The sequence below is a fragment of the Nymphalis io genome, chromosome 4 (assembly GCF_905147045.1).
Source record: "Nymphalis io chromosome 4, ilAglIoxx1.1, whole genome shotgun sequence".
Lineage (NCBI taxonomy): Eukaryota > Metazoa > Arthropoda > Insecta > Lepidoptera > Nymphalidae > Nymphalis > Nymphalis io.
This window is the reverse complement of record NC_065891.1, coordinates 10,779,300-10,794,531: the sequence shown is the minus strand read 5'-3', so window position 1 is coordinate 10,794,531 and position 15,232 is coordinate 10,779,300. Positions and strand designations below refer to the sequence as shown.

Here is a 15,232-nt window from a genome sequence, read left to right as displayed (position 1 = left end):
TCTACTAATAATATAATTACGTCTTACACGAATACATTGTGCTTATAGCCAGTAAATGTGGAATAGTAAAACTGTGTCATTCTCTTTATGTAGTGATTTACATACACGTGCCAGTTTTGTTTACCATAGTTTTGATACCATCAAAATGACACAACACAGCGCGTGCATTTAAACAAGTTTAAAATAACAAACATAATATAAAACCTATTGAAAATGTTTTGCGATCGATTGTAATCAATCGTGAGCACAAAACGTAAGGACGCCTTCAAATTTGCGGCAAAAACTTGCTTTCAAAATCCATTTATTTAAAAACCGTTTGACTGAATCACTTCATCGATCGACGAGTGCGCGATGGTGCGCACGGTTTTTGTTTAGTCTATACATAAATACAACTCAGGTTGAACAATTTATTGATAAGTTTGAGTCGTGTATATGATTTCGAGATACAAGTGCTACACTTGTCAATCAAATTGAAAATAAAATAATCGAAATTATAATAAAACCTGGTGGTGGGGCTTTGTGCAAGCTCTTCTAGGTATCTACCACCCACTCATCACATACTCTACCGCAAAACAGCTGTACTTGGTATTGTTGTGTTCGGGTTTAAAGGGGGAGTGAGCTAGTTTAATTACAGGCACAAGGGACATAACATCTTAGTTCCTATGTTGGTGGCACATTGGCGATGTAAGCGATGGCTTACATTTCTTACAATGCCAAAGTCTGGGCGTTGGTGACCACTTAACATCAGGTGAATCATATGCTCGTCTGCCTACCAGTTGTATTAAAAAAACACCAAGTGAGAGTTTCTTCGTGAGAAGTTCATCGTGAAACTGAATTTACAATATTACTACTGATCAAGTCAGCGACAGAAGCGCTGCAGCTGCGCTGCCTGCGCACGGCATTTTATTGCCAAGCACAACAAAGAAAATTGCGGTGGATAAATCGAAATTGAAATATATTATATCACCAGAAACAGCCTACAAAGTGCAAATCTTACCAATGATGGCTCTTTCGAATAGAAGGTAATTGAACCTCGCTTATCTAATGGTCACACGTGGTCACATGGTCACACACATGTTCAAATTTGGCTGATTTTAATCCGAGTAGTGTCGAATTACAAACGCAAATGAAGCAAGTTAAAAATCACAGATATTTGCCCGGTTATGAAACGGTATTTTTTGTTAATATATATGAGATAACGTAGTCATTAGAACAAGAGATGGCCCAGTGACTGTGACACTGGGCCATCTCTTTCATTAGGTATCAGTATTTGAGTATTATTTAAACGACACCGTAACTTATTAACGACGGGACAGTGTGGTCAGTTACGTTGACGGCCAGCATAAATCTGTAGTCACGTTTCGTAACTGTGTCGCTGCAATAAATCTCAAAGTGTAGCTACCTAAGTTACAAACCACATTTTAGACTATATCCCGTCTAAATCACTATTATACCTATCACTATTATATTATACCTAAATACTGCTTCATTGTTGCAATCTTCACAGAAGGCTGCATAATTGATGACACAAGCCCATTTGGGTTCATTTAGTAAAAGTAATAGTACTATAAAACTTATAAAAGCAGGAATCAAAAAAAGTGAATACAATAAAAATACTGAATCTGACTGAGCATATTAAAATCTATTTGATATAGATTTTAATTTGCTACGTTTTTACTTGTTATATCGAGTTATTATTTCAAAACAGATTTCCTTTTGAGCAGAGAACAGAGGTAACTTTATTTTAGTTTATTTTTCAGTCAAGATTTATCGCAAGCGAATAAAAGAAGTAAGTCATTACGTCAGCGGTCTACGGACTCAGCGAAGTGAAGCTTTTGTAAGAATTCTGCAATTTATCTAAATTCAAAAGAAAGAAATATTTTATAGTTCGTGAAATACGAAATATTCGAAGAAGTCGTTGGAATAAAACAATATCATACCTCTTATATTTTATATGTTTACATATTCTTGTCCTCATATTTCGAGCATGTTTTTAAATGTTATGTATACTGATATTATTAAGAGGTTAGTAGTTAAGTAAATACATAGAAGTTGCAAAATATTCCAGTTTAATATGTAACAGTTTATTAAATTTGTTTAGAGGGTGATTAGTTGAACAATGCTGTGCCTTTTTCTTTTTAATTTCTAATCAATAGCATCAGAAAGAGAGAAATAAGTGCTTAACTTAAGAACGTTTAAAATAAGGCCGACAGTTTCTAATATTTTTTTTGAAATATCATTAAAAATAATAACACTTATATAAAATTGAATAAGGAAATACCTCTATAAATAACTAATGAAAATTCATAACCAAAGTAAAGTGTGGTCTCACAAAATTCATAAATAGATAATATTATACTCGTAATATGAATAAGATTTTGGAGTTGATGAGATTATGATAACAAGAAATAATTAATCATATAAGTAGATTTATCAGTTATCAGTTTATTTTATACATTAAGAGATAGCCATAATTACAATTGTGGATATTGTGCTAATTTTCATAATAAGAAAAAAAGATTAATTAAAAAATATTCACATGATGTAAATGGAAATTAATTTTTGGATACCGTGGTGTTCTAAGCCCGAAAATTTATATGTCTTTTGGTTTAGTAGTTACTTTCAAATTAGGCATTACAAGAACGTATTTTAGTTTATTAGTATAGATAATATAAGTATGATGAGAAACCTTTATACCACAATAAAGGCTACAATTGTAAGTGAACACGGAGAATTAAAATGAACTAATGGTCGGTATATCACTCGGAAACGGGAACCATAATAAGGGACATACAAGATGGGTTTCAATCTGCACGAAAATTGAAATAGATCTAGGGACGAAACCTCGTTATGGGACCTTTACTATTATCGAGACCTTCAGGGCTTTTGAAATTTGGGAAAAGGACAAAGTTTTTCTTTTAAGGTTCGTGGATGTGTATAAATTATTCAAATGTCATAAGAGGAAAGGACTCGTTTGTTTTGTTTTCGTTAAAATAAAGTAGCTATGAGATATTTTGTATGTATTTAAAAATGGTAGAAGCTAATATATATATATGTATGTATATGTATATAAATATATCTATTAAAATTTGCCGTTATGTGTTTTAATTGATTTCTTTTAATTTCATCCTGGAATCATATGATTACGTCAGATTAAAAAATTACAGGTTTGAAGCTAAGTCGAGGTCCTTCCATACGTATCATGGATCGTGGTGGATCAAACCAAATGTGGTACTAATTCGGAAATCCCAAATAGACTGACAGGGTAGTGAATAGTAAAGGGTTAGTTGACCAAAAAATCGCTTACCGATTATTTTATACGTACATCCAAATCCATATTACATGGTCAATACTTCACCAACCTTGAAGATTGAAGAAGAGAACTAAGATATTAAGACGAGCCAGCTGGCGTGGTTGGTAGATACTTGCCTTTACGTTGAAGGTTGTGGGTTTTGTTGATTCGATTCCCATTCAGGACAGACATTTGTGTGCATGAAGATGCATGTTTGTTCTGAGTCTGGGTTTAATTATCTATATAAGAATGTATTTACAAAAGAAGAGTAGTATATGTAGTATATCAGTTGTATGCTTAATTTGGGATGAGATGGCCGTGTGTGAATATTGTCCTAGGATATTATTAAATAAGTATTTAAATATATATATTATATTTGTTTATGTACAGGCCCAACGGACATAACATAGATCTTTGTTGAAAACCTTTAAGAACAAAAATGAAACAGTTTCGATTTAAGAATGTTTTTTGTAAAAATTAATAATTAATTAAATGCTATATGCCGAGATGACCCAGTGGTAAGAACGCGTGAATCTTAACCGATGATCGTGGGTTCAAACCCGGGCAAGCACCACTGAATTTTCATGTGCTTAATTTGTGATTATAATTCATCTCGTGCTTTACGGTGAAGGAAAACATCGTGAGGAAACCTGCATGTGTCTAATTTCACTGAAATTCTGCCACATGTGAAATCTACCAACCCGCATTGGAGCAGCGTGGTGGAATAAGCTCCAAACCTTCTCCTCAAAAAGAGGAGAGGAGGCCTTTAGCCCAGCAGTGGGACATTCACAGGCTGTTACGGATACGGATACGGACGGATAAATGCTATTTGCATGTAAATATTGACTAGTATATTCAAATAAAAATTAAAACAGAATTGTTATAAGTTCTTTGTTTGATTATCAACACGAAAATAGCAGATTTTTGACATGTATTGTAGTGGTTCCTAATAAACTTTTCAATTCGTTCAACTTCTCAATATTTGCAAAAGGAAATAACCAATAAATCAATGGAATTGATTTATTGCCAAGTTATTTGAACTAGCCGACCATCATAAATCATTCACAGATGTTTTTTTTTGTTAAAATAGCAGATGTTTGTTTATGGTTTTGGTAAATATTTGTTTAAATTAACGTCGTTTAAATATTCATATTTAACGCTTGGTGTTTATTTAAACCTTTTTTATAAATAAATAAACGAACGGGTGCAATTAATATGAATTTAATGTATCGTCAAATTAGAAAACTATATTTAAAAGTATATATAATTTTCTATCTATTGAGTAATTACTTTTGGGGTTAAGATAATTAAAATGTTGTCACTAGAATTTCCAAGTAATGTATCAACAAATTAGAAAACTATATTATAAAGTAAATATAATTCTAAAACAGTATTTGTTTATGTGGATCGCCAACAGTGGTACATAATCACGTTCAAAATACGCTTTACATTAACTTAAGACTAACTATGCATAACCGATTACAGAAGAACACACCATTCCCAAACACAATTACAAAAAGAGGTAACAAAATATACAAATAAAAAAAAATTAAATATAATATAAATTATAAATAAATATGAATTAAATATAATTAATAAGAAATATTTAAATTAAAAACAAAAACAGAAACAAAAGGTAGTAACTTATTTAATTTTAAAACAAATTAAAATTTTATACTAAAAGTATCCGCTTTAATATGTCTATTGTAAAGTAATTACTTTTGGGATTTAGATAAATAAGATAGTTCGGTGAACCTAACATGCTCCCACTAGACTGTTCAATCAATCAAAACCAATTAATGTTTCTATCCCTCACAGTCCTCACTCTGGAATATAATATGAAATGTAATTCGACGTTTGAATATCAAATAAGGCTATGGTCTCCTATTAAGTGCTATATCTAACGTCCGCTTTCAGCGTAAACTTACGATACATATTTCAGTCTCGACCACCATAATAATCAATAAAAAGTGCTCACGAGTTGTTTTTTATTATGTTGACACTTTATATACTCCAAGACCCCAGGGCAATTTTAACGTACATGTAGCACCTGGTAGCTGAGAATTGGCCGTCGACCCAAACTAGCGGGTATGTATACGTTCACTGTACACACTAATACTACTCCATTGTACATATTTTGTCCATCAGAATAAAAGTCAGGTCTGGGGGCTCTGGGATCTTGCTCTAATAATGTCGTTAGTCACGACAGTTATGCTGCATTAATAACTATAACTAGAGACGTGACGTCAATATACCAATATCAACGTTTTAAAGAGAACACAACAGCACGTTTCTGTAGTAAGTACCGTAACGCGGCGTACGGTACGATTTTGTCAGCGGCCGATGGCGTTTATATGAGACCACAGGCTAAACGTAAGCGTTGGTACACAGAAGCTGTATGCATTGAATCAACTTTGAATTTAAATCGATGCATATTATAATTATATTTTTGCTATTCCTTTGCTGGTATTTAAAAAAAACCTGAGTAACATTAAAACACGATTAAATCCTATTATGCTTTCATCAATTTACACCAAACTGTGTTGTAAATAATAATGAAAAATATACGATTCTTTTCTCTGTTATATAATATACAAGTATGAATAATTAATATGAAAACATTGGGTAACAACAAAATATGGTCGGGTGAGTACGAAAACAATACCGCTGACCGAATTGGAATTTTAATTTTCAACCATAATCAATCGTAGCGATCAAAATGGAAATGTATGAAAAAAAAACGAACATTTTTTCATATAATTTAAATTAAAAAACACTACTTAGTTGAAGCGGATTTTTAGAATTTCGTTCGAAAAGAATATTTTAATATTAATAATATTACACTAAGATTTTGTAAAAACATTAAATTTAAACGGATAGAATAATTTGTGAATGGTATAAATGCACTGAAGATGTGAAATAATAGAATGGGCGCTAATACCTTACCCTTATGAAAAGACACGCACATGTACTTCTACTTGTGTAACTCGAACGCTTTATCAGAAATATTTGTTATGAGCTAATTAAGCGGGGATCTCTACTCAATCTAACCATTGTATGATAAATGATGCTATTCGTAGAAGAGATTATTATAAGATGTGTATTACACGAACGAACACTTTTTCTTAATCCTCTATAGACTATACCGAATATATTTATAAGAGAACTAATAAAGATTTGTAATCAATCTTTTATAAAAATAATATGAGAGAAGATCCATAATAAAATAGCTAGCTAGCGAGCTAAGAGTAATGTTCTAAGTTTAATTATATTATACTAACACAAATTCGATATAGAAAATATCTTGCTGGTAAAAAGCATATTTATATATATGCTTAAATATATATTAAATATATATAATTGGGATTTAAAACTAAGAACAGTTAAGTTAAAACCTAATTTAAAAAGCTACAAGAGCTTATATGGTAGAATTACTCGTTGGTATGGAATACGAGTCAGCGCTAGTCTTCTCTTCGTTCTCAGAATAAAGCAATTCCATCTGAAATCCCAAAGCAATAGCTTGTAAAACGTGTTTATATTTCCTAATTTATGTATATTAAGAAAATCCTAAAATTAAAGAAAGTCAAACATCAAATTAAATTAAAAATAAACACACACTTTTTATTTAAATATTGTCACTAAAATTTAAGTACAAAAAAAGTACAGGGAAATATCGATATAAACCAAAACGAAATCATTATTTGTGTTTACATTTTTTTCTAAAGCAATAGTATTTTTTATCGTATATATTAATCTCGTGGAATTGGCATCGGTATATCTGCAATAACATAAGATATAGCTGCCCAAAATGCGGCACAATTTATTACATGTTCCCTATTTTGAGCTGTCAAGGTATCAGCATTTGTATGATGGTACAAAAAGTAATTACGATCTTGATTCAACAATGATGCTCCGGGAATTCCACTATTAACAAAAAGTGACATTTCTGATCCTGTGTTATTAACAAATCTGATCTTATCAATCGGCGAAAAAAGTGTCAAAATGTTTGCAATCAAGCATTTTGCCGATCTAGATCCAGCTACTTCTAGGCCCAAAGGTTTAAAGGTTCCTGCATCTGATTCCAATATAAAATTAATGTTATGTAGGTCATTCAAATGTCTTCCTATATACGCAGCTCCACCAATTAGGCCCTCTTCTTCCGCTGTCCACAAAATAGAGCGTATAGTCCGTCTGGGTCTTAAATTCAAAAATTTCAATATCACAGGTACAAACCAGCTAATCATCATCCCGCCACCGTTGTCGATAGCTCCTTGGCCAACATCCCAACTATCTATGTGACCTGAAACTATCACTACCTTTTGTGGTTCAACACTTCCCTGCAGATTAATAATAGTATTACGAGATATTTTTTTACTCATAGTACTTGACATAGTTATGTTTATTGTAATTCTTTCTCTATAATCATATAATCTTTGAATGTAATCGGCATCTTCTACAGTAATAGCAGCCGCTGGTATCTTTTTTACATTTTGCTTATATGCTAATGCACCTGTGTGAGGAGTATACAACGAAAAAGGTGTAAGACTTCTAATTAATACTGCAACGGCGCCCTTTTGAGCAGCTTTTACTGCAGAATGAACTCTGTATTTTACGGTTTCCCGATATGAAGTAAATCTAGCATTAAGTAAAACTATTTTTCCTTCTACATTATCGATTTCATCCAATTCTTCAAAGCTGCCAACAACAATTACATCCGCAACTAGGCCATAACGAGGAGTTTCAACGCTGGGTCCTAGACCAATTGCTGAGATATATTTTAAACGAGGATGTATCATTTTTACAGATTCAAAGACCCGTTGCCAATGTGGTACCTGCAATCAAAGACTGTCTCATAACTTAACCATAAAAAACACCTATATTGATAGTGTAAATATATACCGTAACATTCTCCGTAAAAACATTTTTTATTCCACTGTGGTATGTTAGTTGGTTCATATAATCTATTGCATTTTCCAAGTTCTTACTTCCAGCAGGACGAGCCCCAAACGTATCGATGAATGTTGAATATCTATCATAAAATTAAAGTATTTTTATACAATATAAATTTATTTCGTTAATTTAAATATTTTACGAAAACACGAACATAATGTCTAAAGGTGCGTATTTAAATAATGCTTAATATATATCAGTTCGGTTTTACTTACTTTTCATAAAAATCCTCTGAAATCATCTTAGATTTAACCGTAGCCATAATATAATTTATAACAGGTTTATAAGACATAAGTCTCTCTAATAACGGCATATTGAAATTGCATTCATTTCTAAGAAAGTTTGTTTCTTCGTCGTCTAAATCACTTTGTTCTATAACTTTTGTATGACATATAAAAATGATTGCCAAAATTGTTTTTAGATACATTTTTTTTTACGTTTTGAAGATTCTTATAGTTTTTGAACCATGACCGATTAGAGTTAATTGAAAAGCGTTAGCTTATGTTGGAGAAGGAAACAAATGTGTTAAAGATTAATGGTTTATTAAGAAAGGAATTAAGATGAAATAAAAAAAATACGTTTTGTTTTAATTAGAACTTTATTACAACAGCTCAAAGGTCATATTTGAACATATACAAACCAAAACTAAATTAGATACTAATTCCACAAGCGTGAAATATTAGATTGTGTCGTTAATTAATCGTTTCTGATGGAAAACAAAGTGCTGATAAAATAAAATCGTATTACAAAAATGATATGAAAATTTATGCTAACACTTTTAAGAAAGAAATTATGTTAGGATTTCGTTTAAGTAATTAGCTTAGCATAATTGATAGAATCTGCATGGGCATCTGCGGTAAAAAAACCTCGTAGCTTTGTTAAAATCAAATCGTTAAAATCTTATCGTTTTATATACTACTGGTGGTAGGGCTTTGTGCAAGTTCATCTGGGTAGGTACCAACTATTCTAACGCAAAAAAGGCAGTACTTGGTATTGTTGTATTTCAGTTTGAATGGTGAGTGAACTAGCTAATTACAGGCACAAGAGACATAACATCTTAGTTCGCTAGATAATTAAGCGATGGTTAATATTTCTTACAATGCCAATGTCTTTGGGCGTTGGTGACCACTTACCATCACGTGGCCCATATCCTTGTCCGACTACTTTCTTTAAAAAATCCTACTAGTTAAAATCCCCAATGTATTACAAGTTGTCTACTTATTTCTCATATTCATTATTAGTTTCTGCTCGCAGTATTGTCTGCGTGTGAGTGGGAAGTTAGGACCCTAATGTTCCTTTCTGTATCCTTTTTTTTAACGCTGGAAAAACACATTACGCGTTTCCCCCACGGGAACAGTGAGGGGGTATGTGGGACTCGCCAGTGTCCAAGGCGCCAAGTGCGCCCCGAACATCGGGATACCCACTAAAAAACCAGCGGTATCCTTTCCGTCTTAACGAGGAGTGCCACGGGATCGCTTTCGCATGCTACCGTGGCGTCCTTTCTGTATCCTTGCATTTCGTATGCAAAATTTCATGATGATCGGTTCAGTAGTTAAGACGTGAAAGCGTAAAAAAACAAACAAATAACAGTCTAATTTTCGCATTTATAATATTAGTACAGTAGCAAATAATAAGTTAATATTATAATACAATTACAGTTATTTCAACAGTATATAATTTATTAACGAGGTGACATAACAACATTTATTTACAATTATGAATGAATATGCAGTTTTAAGTTATTCAATTAAGACTAAGTGAGAACAGAAGATGTAGAAGATGTTAAAATATTTCCATTCGAAAATCGCTGAACAAAATTATTATATACATATGATATCAAAACACCGCAGTAGTTGTTCTGCTTGTGTATGTATACCAAATGTGGTTCTATTGAACGATATAATAGTTAATGTACTGCAGCGCCGTCAAGTGGCAAGTTACGACAAAGTGTATATTACTATATATATGTATGTATGTATGTGTGCTAACTCTATTACTCTCTTACTGATATACCGAAAACTATTAATATTAGCAGGTCATATGTAAATTTTTCATAGATTTTTGCTGTAAATAATATTTGAGCTTTATATTAATTTTGCTCTGATAATAAATAACGATCATTATGATCTTCGTAAAAAATTATAATAGTAATAGTAAAACCAGTAAACAGCCTGTGAATGTCCCACTGCTGGGCTAAGTCCCACTTTTCTTTTTTTGAGGAGAAGGTTTGGAGCTTATTCCACCACGCTGCTCCAATGCAACCCGCATTCCATTGGAATATACATGTGGCAGAATTTCAATAAAATTTGACACATGCAGGTTTCCTAGATGTTTTCCTACACCGTCAAGCACGAGATGAATTATAAACACAAATTAAGCACATGAAAATTCAGTGGTGCTTGTCCGGATTTGAACCCACGATCATCGGTTAAGATTTACGCGTTTTAATCACTGGGCCATATCGTTAATAGTAATGAGTGTCTTGAATTTCTTTAAAAGATAGCATTTTTGGAATATAATATTTTTATTTTAAATTAATTTGCCATTGAACCATACAATTCAAGTTATCGGTATTTAACAAATGAATATAATAAAATTAAAAAAGTAAATACAAAAGTAGTACTAATAAAAAAATGTTGCTTAATATCACAAATTCATGTAACGTCGCAAAACAAATTGTAATAAATTAAGCGTTGGATTGATATTTGTAGCAATGTGGAAGGTTTGTACAGAAAATTGTATCGAAATGCATTGAATATTACGTATTGAGATTGAATCATTTGTGTATCGGAATGTTTCGAGTGCAGCTGATATCAAAGGGATGACAGAGTTTCAGACAAGAATAATACAAAGATCAAATACTATTATCGGAAAAAGAAGAATAAATAATTTTTGTCATGGTTTTTATTTATTTTCTTAATAACTTGTCGGTTTCAATTTCATTAACGAATTGTTTATAAAGTTATAGTTTTTGATCGTTGTAATTTATTGCTCTCACTTTATTAATAGTTTAGTTATGAAGTGAATATGCATGGCTATTTTTCTTATTGATTATTAAAAATACAACTTCTGTCCGTACGATTTGTTTATCCGATTTAGTTGAAACTTTTTTTTATAGAATAGTTTGGCGGACGAGTATATAAGCCTGACCTGATGGTAAATGGACCACTGCCCATGGACATTGTCGTGGTTAGGAATATTAAAAATTCCTCACATCGCCAATGCAAAATAAATAAATAAATTAAACGTATTTTTTCTATTACATTTCTTTCGAAGTGAACTTGAAAAGTGAGTTGATGGATAAATCATGTTTGTCGTTGCCACTGCCTACAACAAAAATACAAGTGTCACAGTTATTCATTGACCAATACGAATATTTGTAATGTGCAGAGATTGAAAACTGAACCAAAAAACTAGCAACCTACCATTAAGTAATAAAAAAGACTTAGTGGTAGTTGTTGGCCGCCAAACAGCAAATTCACTATTATTGTATTCCGGTTTGAAGGGTAAGTCAGTGTAATTAAGGGACATAACATCTTAGTTCCCAAGGTTGGTGGCGATGTAAGGAATAGTTGACATTTATTACTGCACCAATGTCTATAATGTGGACAGCTTACCATTACATGGCCCATTTGCCCGTCCACCTATCTATTTAATAAACATACCTACATATTATATAGAATGAAGATATTTTATATTAAAAATCATTGTTATGAAATTGATCAGTGAATATAATACGTGACTATTTTATTAATAAGGAATAGCAGATATACAACGGCTTCGATCTAAATAGCTTTTCAAGTGTGGAGGCATTCCTGCACACTTCCTACTTGCGGTGGTTTATAAAGGTCACGTAGCTTATCATATCTGACAGTTATAATAACATATTTAAAAATCCTAGAACTGAGTGTGGTTATTAATTTTAGTATATTATTTAATACACTTCTCTAAATATAAGAATATGAATTTAATCTTTAGATGTATCCATAAAAATGTGTATTAATTAATACGAGTACAGTTTATTTTCATAAAGGCTTTTTGGTTAAGTTCTCGATATATAAAGAAAAGTATTAGGCATATTTAAGAATTCCGTACCTCGTTATAGTTGTTATAAAAAGTAATATCATTCCGCTTAGAAGGAAACCATGAAATTATTCTTTTCCGTAAAATTCTCCCGGTCATTTGTAGAAAAAATAACTCTTTTGACTCGTCTCCTCTGTATAAAAATAACAAAGTTTTAAGGAACTCGAACTGACTTTTGCTTTTTAAAATACTAATTTACATCAACAGATTTTAGCAATTTATCTTTGTCGCTTTCTTTTTAAACTTTCGCACGAAAGCGTTCTTTTTAATGTTTATTTTATTTATTTAACTGAGTAAGATCTTAGCTCGATCTCGTTAATTAATGTTTAAGATGTAAGTTGAAAGAAGGGAAGAAAAGCCTTGCGCCTGTTACCGTAACCGTAACCGTAACAGCCTGTGAATGTCCCACTGCTGGGCTAAAGGCCTCCTGTCCTCTTTTTGAGGAGAAGGTTTGGAGCTTGCGGTGCTTGGTGCCTGTTACACTGGCTCACTATTCCTTCAAACTGGAACATAACAATACTAAGTAGTTCTGTTTAGCGTTTAATTTAGTATCAACATCCGAGATATTCAATATCAGATATTGATTGTTACTATTAAAAATTGCAAACAAAAAGTTTATCACATTACTACTATCGGATATAATAGGCTAATTGACTAAGTGCTACTTTCCTGTAGTTGATTGCGTGGGTTCATAATTTATTTTCTCCGGTAATTTAATTTAGTACTCCGTTATTCACTTTTTATAAGAAAGTGTAATAGAGTTGTGCAAATCGCAATATAGGCGTTATGCAACTATAACGAATTTATAAGATACACTTTATTTATTTATTAATTGTGCTTGAATCGATTTTAATTTAACATGTAAAATAGCGGCCAGACGCTTGTCAATATTTTAGCCCTAATGCCACATATTTTATTTTCGTTATATAGAAGAGACAATTGTTACAGTATGTAAATGTCTTACTGCTGCGCTAATGCCTTTCCTCTGTGGGTACGTATATATATATGTGGCAGCTATTTATTCGACACATATGATGTTTCCTCATTGCCGAGCACATGATTGAATATGAACACAATGTAACCAAACGAAACGTACTCGCAATTATCGGTTAAAATTCAAGTGTAGAACACGTCACCACTGGGAAAATAATGAAATAAGTAAACTGCTTCATTGCTTGCTGCAAATGGCTTCGTGATAAGTAACTGTAAAAATAGCTTTTGTGCCAAAGCCTATTACGATAAGAGTAATATGTTATAGCACCTTGGTAATTAATTTACCTTCAGGAGTTTTCATGTATTAAATTTTGTATACTATAATAATACATTTGACAAAATTATAAATAACGTTACACGCTTTATATTCTAATCAAAATCTGTTTAATTTGAACATTTTTCGTTTTTATGTAATAAAATAAAAATTTGCTTAAATATATTTTATACGTTAATTTAATTTTTAGTATTAAGTGATGGCAAAATAAGGAATTTAGTAATTATATTATTATCAATCTTATATTTTTGTTTATAAGCTTGTAAAACGCTGAGTTCCTTTACCGATTGTTTTCAGGTCTAGATATTTCCTCTACGGTGAAAGTATTATTTTAACTACTTACTTATTTTAAATTAACTCTGGTACTAAACACAAGTACTTAATAAATGGTTTGTTGTAAAGCTTATTAGGTGGGGAAGCAAATGAAACAATTGATTTCCTAATAAAATTAAACATGCAAATATAACGAAGTACTTAAATCGGTTGCCGCTTGAATCGGTAGAGATTCCATTTTTAAAATTTATTATACTACATATATATTTTAATTTTTTTTTTTAATATCCTGGGACATTTTTCACACACGACATCTGATCCCAAATTAAGCTTGTACAGAGCTTGTGCTATGGAAACCAGACAACTGATATACTACATATACTACTTTTCTTTAGTAAATACATACTTATATAGATAATTACACCCAGACTCAGGACAAACAGACATGTTCATGCACACAAATTTCTGTCCTGGGTGGGAATCGAACCCACAACCTTCGGCGTGAAAGGCAAGTATCTATCAACCACGCCAACCGGCTCGTCATATATGTTATGTATGCATTGTAGTTTATTAATTATTTCATGAGTGCAGTTCTGTCTTATACAAGTTTTTATCAATAAACAGCACAAATAATTAACTAAATTTATTTTATTGTCTTGAATATTAATTTTTAATTATAAAATGATCTGAAATATAGATTTAACAAATACATTTTATACATTTATTACCTTAAATTGAAAGTGGTTCAAAACTTTGGGTTGTATTAATCATTGGACTGGAGTCCGCGGTTTGGTCGATCCGTTCCAATTCTCGTACTGCTTCGCAACTCTAATTCGGAAATATCAGAACACATTTCGGTAACCAATTTATCATTTAATATTATATTCTGATGATAGTGGTTAGAACGGGTGAATCTTAACCGATGATCGTGGGTTCAAACCCGGGCAAGAATTAATTGGTGTTTATAATTTATTTCATGCTTGACGCTGAAGGAACATCGTGATGAAACCTGCATGTTTCTAATTTTACTGAAATTCTGCCACATATGTATTCTACCAACCCGCATTCGAGCAGCGTGGTGGAATAAGCTCCAAACTTTCTTCTTTCCTCAAAAAATGAGAAGAGGCCTTAGTCCAGCAGTAGGACACTCACAGGCTGTTACTAAATAGTATAATAATAAAAATAGCTATGCAATATTGTGCACTACAAACATTTCCTGATCAATATTATGTAAGCAAAGTTATTTTAAGAAAAGAATATTGTACATAATTAGGTTCTGTTTTGACTATATTTATTAAAAAATAAGAAAAGCAACAAGATGGTAGGTAGTCATGTAACGTGCGGTAAAAGACTTTGACTTTTAGTAA

The 15,232-nt window shown here is 31.8% G+C and overlaps 1 protein-coding gene across 1 annotated transcript; it reads right to left on the bottom strand.

Moving 5' to 3' along the window:
• Nucleotides 1–6,887: 6,887 nt before the first annotated feature.
• On the bottom strand, nucleotides 6,888–8,754 carry LOC126781844 (carboxypeptidase Q-like). Its single transcript, XM_050506949.1, has 3 exons — nucleotides 8,458–8,754; nucleotides 8,192–8,321; nucleotides 6,888–8,124 (listed from the first exon to the last, which is right to left on the bottom strand). The coding sequence occupies exons 1-3, from the start codon at nucleotides 8,667–8,669 to the stop codon at nucleotides 7,042–7,044; spliced, it is 1,425 nt and encodes a 474-aa protein (XP_050362906.1). The 5' UTR covers nucleotides 8,670–8,754; the 3' UTR covers nucleotides 6,888–7,041.
• Nucleotides 8,755–15,232: the final 6,478 nt, after the last annotated feature.

Bases quoted from the DNA above. Each gene is read 5' to 3' on its own strand.
- LOC126781844 (XM_050506949.1), bottom strand. From the start codon at position 8,669: ATGTATCTAAAAACAATTTTGGCAATCATTTTTATATGTCATACAAAA. The intron at 8,322-8,457 runs GTAAGTAAAACC...ATTTTATGATAG, and splicing joins TCAGAGGATTTTTATGAAAA to ATATTCAACATTCATCGATA. The intron at 8,125-8,191 runs GTATATATTTAC...CTTTGATTGCAG, and splicing joins TTTTTACGGAGAATGTTACG to GTACCACATTGGCAACGGGT.